The 15003-nt window shown below is 40.6% G+C and overlaps 1 protein-coding gene across 2 annotated transcripts in view; it reads right to left on the bottom strand.

Annotated features, from left to right (window-relative positions):
- The window catches only part of TAF1B (TATA-box binding protein associated factor, RNA polymerase I subunit B), a 247607-nt gene that overhangs the window by 184453 nt on the left and 48151 nt on the right, over positions 1-15003 (bottom strand). For both annotated transcript variants that reach the window (XM_077488766.1, XM_077488767.1), the window contains exons 5-7: positions 10586-10681; positions 6075-6219; positions 1013-1199 (exon numbers count right to left, since the gene is read on the bottom strand). In XM_077488766.1, the coding sequence (XP_077344892.1) occupies positions 1013-1199; positions 6075-6219; positions 10586-10681 (428 nt within the window). The remainder of the gene's footprint in view (positions 1-1012; positions 1200-6074; positions 6220-10585; positions 10682-15003) is intronic.

The following is a 15003-nucleotide window of genomic DNA, read 5'->3' as shown; positions in this document are numbered from 1 at the left end:
CAAAGTGTAGCTAACCTGCAGGAAAGACACAAGTGCACTGCGCTGTATTAGTGTGAAAGTCCCCTTTCAATAGGTCCAACTAAATCGAACCCTCCATTCACCTCTATGAAACGGCAGATTTAAAATGTGTCCTTTTACACCCACCTACCTCCAATCAATCCCTTTCCGTCAGGGTGGATTGGAGGACCCATAGAGTAGAGTGGGCTGTGTCCATGTCCACTCTGCACGGACCCGTCATCCACCTGCTCCGCTCATTGTGGCCCGCGACCGGTTATCCAGTCGCTTAAGTGGCCCTCGCTCTTCAAAAGGTTGGGCACCCCTGGTCTAGTCTTTCACACATGCCTTTAAAAAAAAAAAAAAAAAAAAAAAGTAAAGCCTGGTTGTTTGGGCATTTTTATTTGCTGCCTTTACAATACAAAAACAACAACAAAATCAATTTCTTTGTGAATCACACTAAGTTGCCTTTCTCTAGTTATTGCCTTTGTGTGTTTTTTTATGCCTTTTGTTGTACTGTTACAGAAATATTGAATAAACAACTCTTAAAAAGGAAAAATTACTTCAGGATGAGTACACCATTGCAATTACCTTTGGGGCTCTATATGTAATAAAAAGTTATTACATTCTAGAACACATACCAGATCTTTGGCAAGTGGTTGTGAAGGCTAAATTACTTGCTGTTGCTTTACTGCACAATTTGCCTGGTGTAGTTATAACTGCAGGAGAAAATAATTACATCAGACAGCTTGTATTGCCCCCTAAAAACAGATCATGTTCTCCTTCCAGGGTGCTAAAGGAGACAGAATTTATTTTGGTGCTATGGCAATTTTTCCCCACAATTGCAATGATAAAGGAGCCATAGCATGCCATATAAGGACTTGCTTTCCAGTTTGCTTTGCAGGACAAAGAACCCAGAACAATAAATATATGTAATAACGTAAACAAAACAAAAAAAAAGAAGAATTGGTGATGCCGGTATGCACTTTGCTCTGAGGAAAGCAGGTATGTGTCTTACCTCAGTAAATCGGACAACGTGATCGATTCTCTCAACCAAAGCAGTGAGAGGTAGCAGAAGGCCAGTGTCATAGGCATGGACATTTTCTTCCGAGATCTTTTATTAACTCTGTAGACCGTCCCATCTACTGAACCGGAGCAGACACTCGAGGCACTTGCAGAAGCTGCTCTGCTTGTGGGTTCTGTATCTGAATCCAAAGAACACTTATATTAAACAAGCACACGCTACATTTAATATACATTTAAAGAAGACATATAAACAAATATACAAGGACTGCTGAATTAAAACTGTTAACTAGAAATTGTTGTTTATTATGATTAAAATAGACAAATTAAAAACATTTTGAACAACCTCTGTGATGCAGCGTATACAGTATCTCACAAAAGTGAGTACACCCCTTGACATTTTTGTAAATATTGTATTATATCTTTTCACGGGACAATACTGAAGAAATTACACTTTGCTACAATGTAAAGTAGTGAGTGAACAGCTTGTATAACAGTGTAAATGTGCTGTGCCCTCAAAAGTGAGTACACCCCTAAGTGAAAATGTCCCAAATTTGTGACTCATTAGTGTTACAAGGTCTCAGGTATGAATGGGGAGCAGGTGTTAAAGTGGTTGTAAACCCTTACAACCAACTTTGACCTACAGGTAAGCCTAGATTAAAGCTTACCTGTAGGTCCAAGAAATATCTCCTAAACCTACATGGTTTAGAAGATATTTGCCGAAAGACAGGCACCGCTGAAAGACGGCGTGCAGGCGCACTGAGCGCGGCACCGTCAACGACGAAGATGCCGCGAGTGGTGGCTCCCGTGCGCATGCGCGGGAGTGACGTCATTGCGGCTTCGCCGAATGACAGTGGAGGAGCAGCGAGACCCACCGAGAAGATGGATGCGCCGGACTACAGGGGACAGCGGTGACATCGCTGGCTCATGTGTCAGGTAAGTGACACATAATGGACTACTATGCGATGCATAGTAATCTATTATGCTTTGCCTTTGCAGGGAATGAAAGAGGAAGTAAACTCATCAGGGTTTACTTCCTCTTTAAATTTGGTGATGATATTGCTCTAACTCTCTCATACTGGTCACTGGAAGTTCAACATGGCACCTCATGGCAAAGAACCCTCAGAGGATCTGAAAAAAAGAATTGTTGCTCTACATAAAGATGGCTTAGGCTATAAATAAAATGTATATGTTCTATTTTCAGACAGTGAGCTCTCTCTATTTGCCATCGGTAGAACCCTCATTGTGTCCCGAGGAAGCCTCATGGCGAAACGCGTAGATACAAAAGGGCTCATTGTACAGTATGTATGATTTTTAACCTTTCCTCAATGTTCTATTTATGTTATGTACTTTTCAATAAATATTGTTATTTTTCACACCTCTGTGTTGTTTCCTATGCCTTTCCTATGCCTATGTCCCTTTGTTGTTTCCTATGCCTTAGGTTTACTGCTATAGTACTCCTTTTTTCTTTGTTTACTCCCTCTGTGATATACTGAAGCAGAGCATGATCCCCTCCCTCCAGAGACTGGGCTGCAGGGCAGTATTCCAACATTATAATGCCCCCCAAACACACCTCCAAGATGACCACTGCCTTGCTATAGAAGCTGAGGGTAAAGGTGATGGACTGGCCAAGCATGTCTCCAGACCTAAACCCTATTGAACATCTGTGGGGCATCAAACCCAGGGTGGAGGAGTGCAAGGTCTCCAACATCCACCAGCTCCACGATGTCGTCATGGAGGAGTGAAAGTGGACTTCACTGGCAACCTGTGAAACTCTGGTGAGCTCCATGTCCAAGAGGGTTAAGTCAGTGCTGGAAAATAATGGTGGCCACACAAAATATTGGCACTTGGGCCCCAATTTGGGACATTTTCACCTAGGGGTGTACTCACTTTTGTTGCCAGTGGTTCAGACATTAAAGTGGAAGTAAACCCATCGATTTAAACAGTTAAAAAAAAAAGGCATGCCGGGAATGCTAACTGCACATTGGCTGTGCTCTCAGCCAAACTATCAAACCATCCAATGGCTGGTGTCATAACGAATCACATGTGCAGCACCATAGCAGTTGAGGATTAAACAGAGGCAAAGATGGCAGCTTCCTTGGCTGAAAACGATAGGGGAATTTACTTCCACTTTAATGGCTGTGTGTTGAGTTATTTTGAGGGGACAGCAATTGAACACTGTTATACAAGCTGCACACTCACTACTTTACATTGTAGCAAAGTGTAATTTCTTCAGTGTTGTCACACAAAAAGATATAATAAAATATTTACAAAAATGTGAGGGGTATACTCACATTAATATACTGTACCTAAAGTGGATGATCATAAAAATTTACACATCCAATCAACAGCATTTGCCAGCTGAGGATGAGAGGCACTGGCCGGTACTAATGAAAGCTTCAATAAATTCAAGGACTTGTGGTATGAATGGATTGATCTATTAACCACTTTCAGACTGGACCATTTTGCTGGCTTAAAACCAGACCACTTTTTGCGATTCGGCACTGCGTCGCTTTAACTGACAATTGCACGGTAGTGCGACATGACTCCCAAACAAAATGGGCGCCCTTTTTTTCCCACAAATAGAGCTTTCTTTTGGTGGCATTTGATCACCCCTGTGGTTTTTATTTTTTGCACTATAAACAAAAATAGAGCGACAAGCCGCGATATCGTCACTCCCGTGCATGCACGCAGGAGATTTCTTTCATACCCGGAAGACACGCAGAGGGAACAGGTCAGCTCCCTCGGCGTGGATCGGGCCAGATGTCGGGGCCTCGTTCTAAGGTAAGTATTTCATAATGAGTTATTATTCGGTACATACTAGCACATTATGACTTTTCCCTTGCAGGTCAAAAAAATGTTTTTAAAAATCAGCGCGTTTAATACCGCTTTAACTTCACCACATCTACTATTTCTTGGGCGATTTGGATCAGCACCTGTCCCTGGGTTGTGCCAAGTCAACATCTCCGCCCAACCTGCTCACCCTACCCGCCTTTTATTTTTCTTCTTCCTTCCTATTCTTTTTCCCCTCCAATACAAATAAAAGTGGCCTTCCATCAAGCACTTTCACTAACTCTAAATCAGTAACCCTACGTACGTACGCACTCCTAGAAGCACTAGGGTTGCTGGTTCGAATCCCAACCACAACACTCTCTGCCTGGAGTTTGCAGGTTTTCCCTGTGCCTGCATGGGTTTCCTTCGGGTACTCGGGTTTGCTCACACACTCCAAAGACACGCTGGTAGGTTAATTGGCTCCTGTCTTAACTGGCCCTAGTATATGTATAAATTCGAGTTAGGGACCTAAGATTGTAAGCTCCTTGAGGGTAGGGACTGATGTATATGTAAAGCACTGCATCACATGGTCTCTGGCTACAAGCAACATTGTGGATATTATACATCATTAGAGAATATATAATCTAATGTTTTCAATCAGCTAGGCCCTGTACATTAAACTTGCAGAAAAATAGGAAGCACTGCAAGACACTATTTGTTTAGATTTCATATACACTAGCAGCTCCTAAGGTTAAGGTTTTTTTTGCCCAAGCTCCTAAACTCAACTCCATAAAAGCTTGTGTGTCAATGTACACATATGCTTTTAGCAGAGTTTAGGAGCTGTTGCGTTTAGGTGAGCTTCAATCTCCCTTTAATGAATGTGGAAATATTGCCTTTAGCATAGGAAAGTTATGACCACTTGCTGCTGGAAAAAAAACAAAACACTAAAATGCACCAAAATTGTGCCCCTTTTTTTAATGAGATTCCCTGCTTTTCCATGACCACAGTAAACGTAGGCTAGTGTACATAAATCCTTTTACATTGATCAACCATAACATTATGACTACCTACCTAATATTGTGTAGAGCCCCTCCTTTTGCTGGCAAAACAGCCCTGACCTGTCTAGGCATGGACATTCAAGGTATGTTGAGGTATATGGTACCAAGCCGTCAGTAGCATCACACTGCTTCCACCGGCTTGACTTCTTCCCATATGGCATCCCTTCTCAAGACAAGCGAAGCACACACACCCCACCATTCACATAATGTAAAAGAGAATTGATCAGATCAGGCCACCTTCTGCCATTCCTCCATGGTCCAGTTCTGTTCATGTGTCCATTGTAGGCACTTTTGGCAGTTGACACAGATCAGCATGGGCACCCTGATGGGTCTGCTTTTAAGCAGGCCCATATACAACAAACTTATGTACTGTGTGTTCCGACACCTTTTTACGAAACCAGCATTTACTTTTCCATCAATTTGAGCTACAGTTGCTCTTCTGTTGCATAGGACTATACAGGCCAGCCTTCCCTCCCCAAATGCATCAATGAGCCGTGGCTACCCATGAGTCTTTCTAGGTTTTTTTGGTAGCTCCTGACCATTGCAGACTGGGAACATCCCACAAGAGCTACCGTTTTGGAGTTTCTCTGCCCCAGTTGTCTAGCCATTACAAAAGTCACTCAAATCCTTATGCTTGGGTAATTTTCTCTGCATTCAACATATCAACTTCAGGGACAACACGTCCACTTGCTGCCCAATATATCCTAACTACTTTCATATGTCATTGTAACAAGATAATCAGCTGTATTCACTTTACCTTTCCAGGGTCATAATGTTATGGCTGATTGGTGCACATTTTGTTTATAAATAAAGTGCTGACACTTTTATGCATTTCTGAAAGGAGAACACAAAACCATTCATTATCCCAAAAACACATTCCAGCTTTACATCTCCACTCTTTTCTAGATCAGGTTGCTAAGCAACCAGCTAGAGAGAAACAGTTTGTGGAGTATAATAATGGCAGCAAAGGAGAACAAGGTCTTGTACGATTGCCTGTATGTGAATGGAGCAGAGCGCAGACCAGACAACTCCTCACTGGTCCTCAGCAGTACCAGCTGGAGATGTAATAATGGATGGGGGGGGGGGGGAGGGGTGGGAGAAGAACCCCAAACTAGTTAATCTGTCTAACCAAAAAAAAATAAAAAAAATCATAATTCATAACGTAGTCACGTAGATGAGCTTTATGAAATAAAATTAAAAAAAATAAATAAATAAATAAAGACTTACCTGATGCTGATGTGTAGCCCCCTGAATATGGGAGGTTAAGGCTAACATTGGACACGGATTCTCCATCAGTATCAGAAGAGAAGGCACTACTAAAAATTTCAGGTCCGCTATCTAGGTCTGACGAAGCCGCACTACTTTGGGACATCTGCCATAAAGCATAAAGAGTGGAATACTTGGATGACTACTTAATTGTCATATTCTGACCATGGAATTTATATTTAATGGTTGTTTACAGCCATGTATACCCTTTGTACATACAGTGAGTATAGAAAAGCATCACCCCCTTTAAAATAATCGCATTTTGTTGCTTTGCAGCCTGAAATAAGGACAGGCACAGTTTGCTTTATTCAGCTGTATTTACTTACTTACTGCAACAAGTATTCACAGCCTTTGCACAATACTTTGTTGAAGCAATTTTGGCACCAATTACAGCCTCAAGTCTTTTTAAGTGTTATGCTACAAGCTTGGCACACCTATCTTTGGTAAGTTTATCCCATTCTTCTTTGCAGGACCTCTCTCAAGCTCAAACAGGTTGGATGGGGATCATCAGTGCACAGCCATTTTTAGATCTCTTCAGAGATGTTCAAATCGGTTTAAGTCTGGGCTCTGGTTGGGCCACTCAAGGGCATTTACAGAGTTGTCCCATAGCCACTCCTTTGTTATCTTGGCTGTGTGCTTCGGGTCGTTGTTCTGTTGGAAGATGAACCTTCGCCCCAGTCTGAGGTTCAGATTGCTCTGGAACAGGTCTTCATCAAGGCTGTCTCTGTACATTGTTGCATTGATCTTTCACTCGATCCTGACTAGTCTCCAGTTCCTGGCACTGGAAAACATCCCCACAGCATGATGCTGCCTCCACCATGCTCCACTGTAGGGATGGTATTGGCCAGGGGATGAGCGGTGCCTAGTTTTCTCCAGACATGACGCTTGCCATTCAGGCCAAAGAGTTAAATTTTTGTTTCATCAGACCAGAGAATTTTGTTTCTCATGGTCTGAATATCTTTCAGATGCTGTATGGCACACTCCAGGTGGGCTGTCATGTGCCTTTTACTGAGGAGCGACTTCCATCTGGCCACTCTATACAAGCTTGATTTGTGGAGTGCTGCAGATATGGTTGTTCTTCTGGAAGGTTCTCTCTCTACAGAGAAATGCTGGAACACCGGCAGAGTGACTTGGTAAGCTCTCTGACTAAGGCCATCCTAATCCAATCGCTCAGTTTGGCTGGCCCGCTCTAAGAAGAGTCCTGGTGGTTCCAAACTTTCTCCATTTATGGATGATGGAGGCCATTGTGCTCATTGGGACCTTCAACGCTGCAGACATTTTTCTGTACCCTTCCCCAGATCTGTGCCTCAATACAATCCAGTCTCGGAGGTCTACAAACAATTCCTTGGACTTAATGGCTTGGTTTGTGCTCTGACATGTACAGTTGTTTGAGGGGCATTTTCCAAATCTTCTCCAGTCAACTGCATTTACCACAGGTTGACTCCAATCAAGATGTAGAAACATCTCAAGGATGATCAGTGGAAACAGGATGGACCTGAGCTCAATTTTGAGTGTGATGGCAAAGTCTGTGAATACTTATGTACATGTGGGTTTTTTTTTTTTTTTTTTTTATATATAAATTTGCAAAGATTTCAAACAAAATTTCTTTCACATTTTCATTATGGGTTATTGTTTGTATAATTTTGGGGAAAATAAAGAATTTAATCTATTTTGGAATAGGGCTGTAACATAACAAAATGTGAATTAAAAAAAAAAGTGATGCGAATACTTTCCGGATGCACGGTGTATATACAAAACAAATTGTGTGTGTGTGTGTGTGAGAGATAGAGATATCTCTCTCTATATACAAATATCTCTCTCTCTCTCTCTCCACATCTTTCTCTCTCCATATATATATTTATTTTGGACTATTTATTTTATTTGCATTAACCCCACCGTCTGTCCGTGTACTGAGCGGTGATAATTTATCACTGCTTAATAAACTGACATCTCAGTGTGTGTGTATAAAATATATTAAATATATTATATATATATATATATATATATATATATATATATATATATATATATATATATATATATATATATATATATATATATATAGCGAAAGTATTCGGCCCCCCCTTGAACTTTTCAACCTTTTGCCACATTTCAGGCTTCAAACATAAAGATATAAAATTTTTATTTTTTGTGAAGAATCACCAACAAGTGGGACACAATTGTGAAGTGGAACGAAATCTATTGGATTTTTTAAACTTTTTTAACTAATAAAAAAATGAAAAGTGGGGTGTGCAAAATTATTTGGCCCCCTTGCGTTAATACTTTGTAGAGCCACCTTTTGCTGTGATTACAGCTACAAGTCGCTTGGGGTATGTCTCTTTCAGTTTTGCACATCGAGAGACTGAAATTCTTGCCCATTCTTCCTTGCAAAACAGCTCAAGCTCAGTGAGGTTGGATGGAGAGCGTTTGTGAACAGCAGTTTTCAGCTCTTTCCACAGATTCTCGATTGGATTCAGGTCTGGACTTTCACTTGGCCATTCTAACACCTGGATACGTTTATTTGTGAACCATTCCTTTGTAGATTTTGCTGTATGTTTGGGATCATTGTCTTGTTGGAAGATACATTTCTGTCCCCGTTTCAGGTCTTTTGCAGACTCCAACAGGTTTTCATCCAGAATGGTCCTGTATTTGGCTGCATCCATCTTCCCCTCAATTTTAACCATCTTCCCTGTCCCTGCTGAAGAAAAGCAGGCCCAAACCATGATGCTGCCAGCACCATGTTTGACAGTGGGGATGGTGTGTTGAGGGTGATGAGCTGTGTTGCTTTTACGCCAAACATATCGTTTTGCATTGTGGGCAAAAAGTTCGATTTTGGTTTCATCTGACCAGAGCACCTTCTTCCACATGTTTGGTGTGTCTCCCAGGTGGCTTGTGGCAAACTTTAGACGAGACTTTTTATGGATATCTTTGAGAAATGGCTTTCTTCTTGCCACACTTCCATAAAGGCCAGATTTGTGCAGTGTATGACTGATTGTTGTCCTATGGACAGACTCTCCCACCTCAGCTGTAGTTCTCTGCAGTTCATTCAGAGTGATCATGGGCCTCTTGGCTGCATCTCTGATCAGTCTTCTCCTTGTCTGAGCTGAAAGTTTAGAGGGACGGCCAGGTCTTGGTAGATTTGCAGTGGTCTGATACTCCTTCCATTTCAAAATGATCGCTTGCACAGTGCTCCTTGGGATGTTTAAAGCTTGGGAAATCTTTTTGTATCCAAATCCGGCTTTAAACTTCTCCACAACAGTATTACGGACCTGCCTGGTGTGTTCCTTGGTCTTCATGATGCTCTCTGCGCTTTCAACAGAACCCTGAGACTATCACAGAGAAGGTGCATTTATACAGAGACTTGATTACACACAGGTGGATTAAATTTATCACCATCAGTCATTTAGGACAACATTGGATCATTCAGAGATCCTCGCTGAACTTCTGGAGTGAGTTTGCTGCACTGAAAGTAAAAGGGGCCGAATAATTTTGCACGCACCACTTTTCAGTTTTTTATTTGCTAAAAAAGTTTAAAATATCCAATAGATTTCATTCCACTTCACAATTGTGTCCCACTTGTTGGTGATTCTTCACAAAAAATTAAAATTTTATATCTTTATGTTTGAAGCCTGAAATGTGGCAAAAGGTTGAAAAGTTCAAGGGGGCCGAATACTTTCGCAAGGCACTGTATATATATATTAAACCATACACATTTTTTATAATCAATTTACAAAATGCAAAGTGAGTGAACATTAGAAAAATCTAACTCAAATCAATATTTGGTGTGACTACCCTTTGGCTTCAAACCAGCACCAGTTCGTACACTTGTACACTTGAACAAAGACAGGGATTTTTTTAGGATTAGAGTCAGGTGTATGATTAAGCAACGATAAAATGATCATCAATTTCATATATAGGTTGAAACACATTCATTAACTAAAAGAAAAACCACTGTGTAAGAGGCTTAAACCTTAGTGAGGAACAGACAAACTCTGCTACAAAGGGCAGGTTGTGAAAGACCGTTTCATGTCAAAAGGTCATACACACCATGGCAAGACTGAGCAGAAACCAGTGGGGCTCAGGCACACCCATCTAAAGGCCAGAGAAGTCTGGCCAGAAGTGGTCTTTGAAAGCATTCTTAATTTACAGTATTTTTTTTACACCTACCTAAAGCTTTTGCACAGTAGTTTATATCTGTGGAAGGTAGAGATCCACAGAGGGCGGCTGTTAATTTGACCCTATTTTTTTTTGCAAACCTTGCTGTTTAGTTGTGGCCCCTAAAGGCGATCAAGTAGTGATTTTCAAATATTTTTTAATCACTCCCTGCATTAAATAGCTGTCGGATAAAATCACAAGGCAAAATTACATATTCATCTGACCAGAATCCCTTTAAAACTGCATGAAGACACCCCAACAGCTAGTAATCAATATTACAGTAGGCTTATGATGTTGATATTGAGTTTCCTACAAACCTCTGGTGGCTGCCAGTTCTTTCTGGCAGGTCTATTGCAATAGGCTTCCTGAGTCCTTTGAAGATATCGCCTCCAGAAATTGCATATAACTTCATCCTGTTGTAAAGATATATAAAAAGATAAAGTCAGGTTACAGAACTTTTAAGAGTCTTTTTTACATTGTGTTCAACACAGTAGAGAGTCTTCTTAAATTGGAAATAAACCCATACATAAAACAGTTTCATTTCCGGGACATGCCGGAAATGTAAGACTACCATTGGTTGTGCTCTCGACTAAACAGTCAAGCCATCCAAAGGCTGGTGTAAAAACTCATCACAAGTGAAGCATCATGGCAGTTGCAGATTAAACAGAGGCAAAGATGGCAGCTTCCTTGGCTGAAAACGATAGGGGGGTTTACTTACACTTTAAGAAGATATTTGAAGGTCTGATTTCTACCACAGATTCCAAAAATAAGAGATGATCACTTATTTTAGGATAGTGGATAGAGTCATGCAAATCATTCCAACTGTACATCTAGAACTGAAAAACTATTTGATGGGAATTGAATGTGTGGGACTTCCTGAACATAGAGAGAAGAGATTTGGAGCAAGTGCAGCAAGGGCCGCCCCCTTGAACTTTTAAGGCAGAAATGGGAGTAACAAAGTAAGTAAAAGGCAACAAAGTGCCACATTTATTGAGTACACGATATGATAAAAAACTGTGAACATAAACAATAACATTAAAATATACAAAGTATACCACAGAACCAATTAATACATATTATATATATATATATATATATATATATATATATATATATATATATATATATATATATATATATATATCAAACCCAAGTCAGATTATCCGGATACTACCAAAGTCAAGCTGAGGTCAGTGCATGAAGATTTATAGCATGTAACCCAACATGTTTCGGAAATTTATTGATATGTATTTTCCTTCGTCAGGGGTGGTAAACATTTGGGTGACTTTATCTGAAACATAGATATAGTTACATGTATATGTTCTTATAGTACATAAGAACAGGTAGTTTTACATAATAAACTATATAGTATTAGGCTTAAAAAGGTACTTGCATAAAGGGATCACTAAGAGAACATGAGGAAATATCCACATGGACAGCATAGGTGAACAGGCATGGAACCCCAGACTAGCCACCGATTCACATCCACAAGAAACACCCTGATGGCTGCACCAGCAAAAAAGTAATAATGAAAAGAAAAACGAAAGGTAATTAATAAATGTATTGAGATTAGTACACAGACACAGCCAGTGTGCTGTGACAGCAAAACTGGCATATATTGCCCAGAGTTGCCTGTGTTCAAAAGTACATTACCTTTCACTATGCCGGTGAAAGCGCAGACATCATAGTGGCCGCTTTATGACTGCATTATTAATTTATAACTACATGTATGTAATATGGTTTGTTTAGTCTATTGTAAATTAAGTCTACATGGTATTCATCGGTTATGCTTTTTTACCGTTTTTTGTCTTTATGATTTTCCTACATTGTAAACATGTTGACTGGAATTGTCCTTTTGGTCCACTGGGTGGCGCATTGTGTGCTCCCTGGGCTGTCTTGCTTTCACACCACCTGGCAGGTTGGCTCCACCTGCGCATGGCCGATGGATGACAGGGGTTTCCCTGCCTCCACACTAGGCCAAATGTGCGGGACACAGATGGGGATTTCTTTTTCCCCGGTGACGCTCCAGAAAGTGTGACGTCATCAAGCCACGAAGGGCGGATCTATGCCGTGCGCCTCCACGTCAAAGAACCACACCTCCCTGATGAAGGAAAATACATACCAATAAATTTCCCAAACATGTGGGGTTACATGCTATAAATATTCACGGACTGACCTCAGCTTGACTTTGGCAGTACCTGGATTATCTGCCTTGGGTTTTGATGTATACATTTATGTATTTATTGGTTCATTGGTATACTTTATATATTTTAATATTATTGTTTAGATTCACAAATTTTATCATATTGTGTACTCAATAAAAGTGGCACTTCGTTGCCTTTTACTTACTTTGTTACTCCCATTTCTGCATTAAAAGTCCAAGGGGACGGCCCTTGCTGCATATCTCTTCTCTAGAAATTATAAATTGCAATACAGATAGATATAGTCCATTATTATAGAACCATTTATTCCAAACTGCACACAACAGATTCTTTGGCTAATTGGCTAATTACCATGGATGGTATTGAAACAAGGGCTTTAATGGAGTAGGGCTTATGGACCAGTGCAGTATATGGAAACAAAGGATTTACTTCCTCTTTATTCCCCTGCAAAGTAAAAGCATAATGGGCTAGTGTGCATTGCATGCGCATAAGAGCTGCCAGTCACAGCACACACTGTGGAAGAAACAGTAAGGAGAGCCATTTCTTCACTAAACATCTCCTAAACAGCGCACGTTTGTAGATATTTTCAGTACATATAGGTAAGCCTTATTATAGGCTTACCTATATGTAAAAACGTCTCAGGGGTTTACAACCACTTTAAGTAGGATTTATGTACCGACATAATTGTTCAACCAGACATTGTGCTAAACACAGATAAAAAGGACGTTGCTTTGTATAGGTATAGACATTCCTGACAGCAATTCCTTAACATTTGCTTCTATAAGAGGTTTGAGCCCTGCTCACAGGATCACTTTTAATTCTTATTCTTACCTAAAAGACCAGTGTGACATCTGCAAAAATAGTCGGTAGTAGCAGAAAAAGCTGAAGTTTAAGTTGCCCAGATCCAAAGCACCGCTCAAGCCATGCACCTCCAGTTATGCACAGATAATCCGGGTGCCGACTCCTGAAGCCTGTCTCTGCTCACCCTTAAGAAATCAATAAGATGAGAGCTGAACTCCAATATTAGCTCTTCTTAACCAGTCCACAGACAGGGCAGTTTCCTTTACTAAACCCATGGGTTGCAGGAAAGCAATATGGCTCGTTTCCCCCACCACACAGTCCGTGTCGATGAGGGAATCCCTCCCACAGAGGTTTGTGTTCTCCCAGCTTCAGGGGAAGCTGTCCCCGTCGGGAGAACATAGTGATTATTGCTAGTGGCTGTAAATGCAGCTAGCAATAATCGCATGTAAAATCCGTCAAGTTGTACCCAAGTTGATCGGTCAACCTGGGTACATTCAGCCTGCCCCCATACGTGGTTTGAATCGCAGCCGGTTCTTGCTGAACCATCTGAGATTTGAACCGTCTATGGCTGGCTTTACTATATTTTTTGAATAATCAGCAAACAAATTGCATGAGAGATATATATATATAGATATATATATATATATATATATATATATATTCAAAACTGAACTTCCTTGACACGTTTCACCACTCCCAGCTTGCTCAATGTTAAGGGCCAAATAATTCCAATTTAGTCGCATCTGACCAGAACATTTTTTTGTATGTGGCTTCAGAAACTTCAAGGTGCGTTTTGGCAAAACTCAGTCGTGACTGCATGTGGCCTTTCTTGAGGAGTAGCTTTTTTTCTTGCAACCCTCCCATATAAGCCACATTTGTGAATATTGTTGTCACATGATCTCAATTTGATCTGCTTAAATTGTTTTCACCAGTTCCTCATGGCCCCCTTCAACATGCAAGGACATAAATTAAATATCTTATTTTAGACCCAGTGACATAGCGGGGTTCCCGGGCTTCTATGTGCAATGCAGACACATAATCTCTGCAGAATCAGCCCACTGTTCCACACCTGGTCCAAACTCTGTTTCTGACTTAAAACAAACCAGAACCTTTCTGCGCTATAGACAAACTAGTTTAAATTTACAATGATTATACAAGTATAGTGCAAAAATAATTCAAGCCTAAATAAATAAAATAATAAAAAAAATGAAAGAAAATGTATGAACTAAAGTAAACCACAGACGCTGCACAATAATATCCTCACAATGTTATAACAGCAAGCGAAGACAGTGAAAAATCAAAATCCTTTTTCAAGGATCCTCTTGAAATGTTTTATTATGGATGAAAAATGTAGGGGCGGAGCCTAATGAGGTTAGACAGAAGGAGTTTGCATTGATCCTGGGTTTGTCTATGTGAACCGGAGAAGTTGAGTAGCTGGTGTTCAACGGTCTGCACAAGCATTATTAGAGTGCGGATTCGGATGGATTAATGACGCTTCTCTGAAAGTTTTGCTGGTTCTACTTTTTGTGAATGAGTACAGTATATTTATGTTTGGGTCAATAAATCGAGTCTGCAATTTTAGACTGTTTCCTTTTCTTCTGGTTGACTCCTCTATCCATCCGGGGGGATGAATGCCTGCTGAGTACATTGATAGAGGAGGATTGCCGGTTTAAACATGCACCTCAGGTGGATTTCAATCAGGAGGGAAGAAGCGCATGCTTTGTAAGCCAGGTCTATAGCAAGACAGGCAAACACCTCTGGTGAGTAAAGCC

Source organism: Lithobates pipiens, unplaced genomic scaffold, assembly GCF_037356315.1.
Source record: "Lithobates pipiens isolate NorthernLeopardFrog02 unplaced genomic scaffold, aLitPip1_a1.2 Scaffold_18, whole genome shotgun sequence".
In the NCBI taxonomy this organism is placed as follows: Eukaryota; Metazoa; Chordata; class Amphibia; order Anura; family Ranidae; genus Lithobates; species Lithobates pipiens.
The sequence above is the reverse complement of the archived record's forward strand: the minus strand, read 5'-3'. Positions and strand labels throughout refer to the sequence as shown.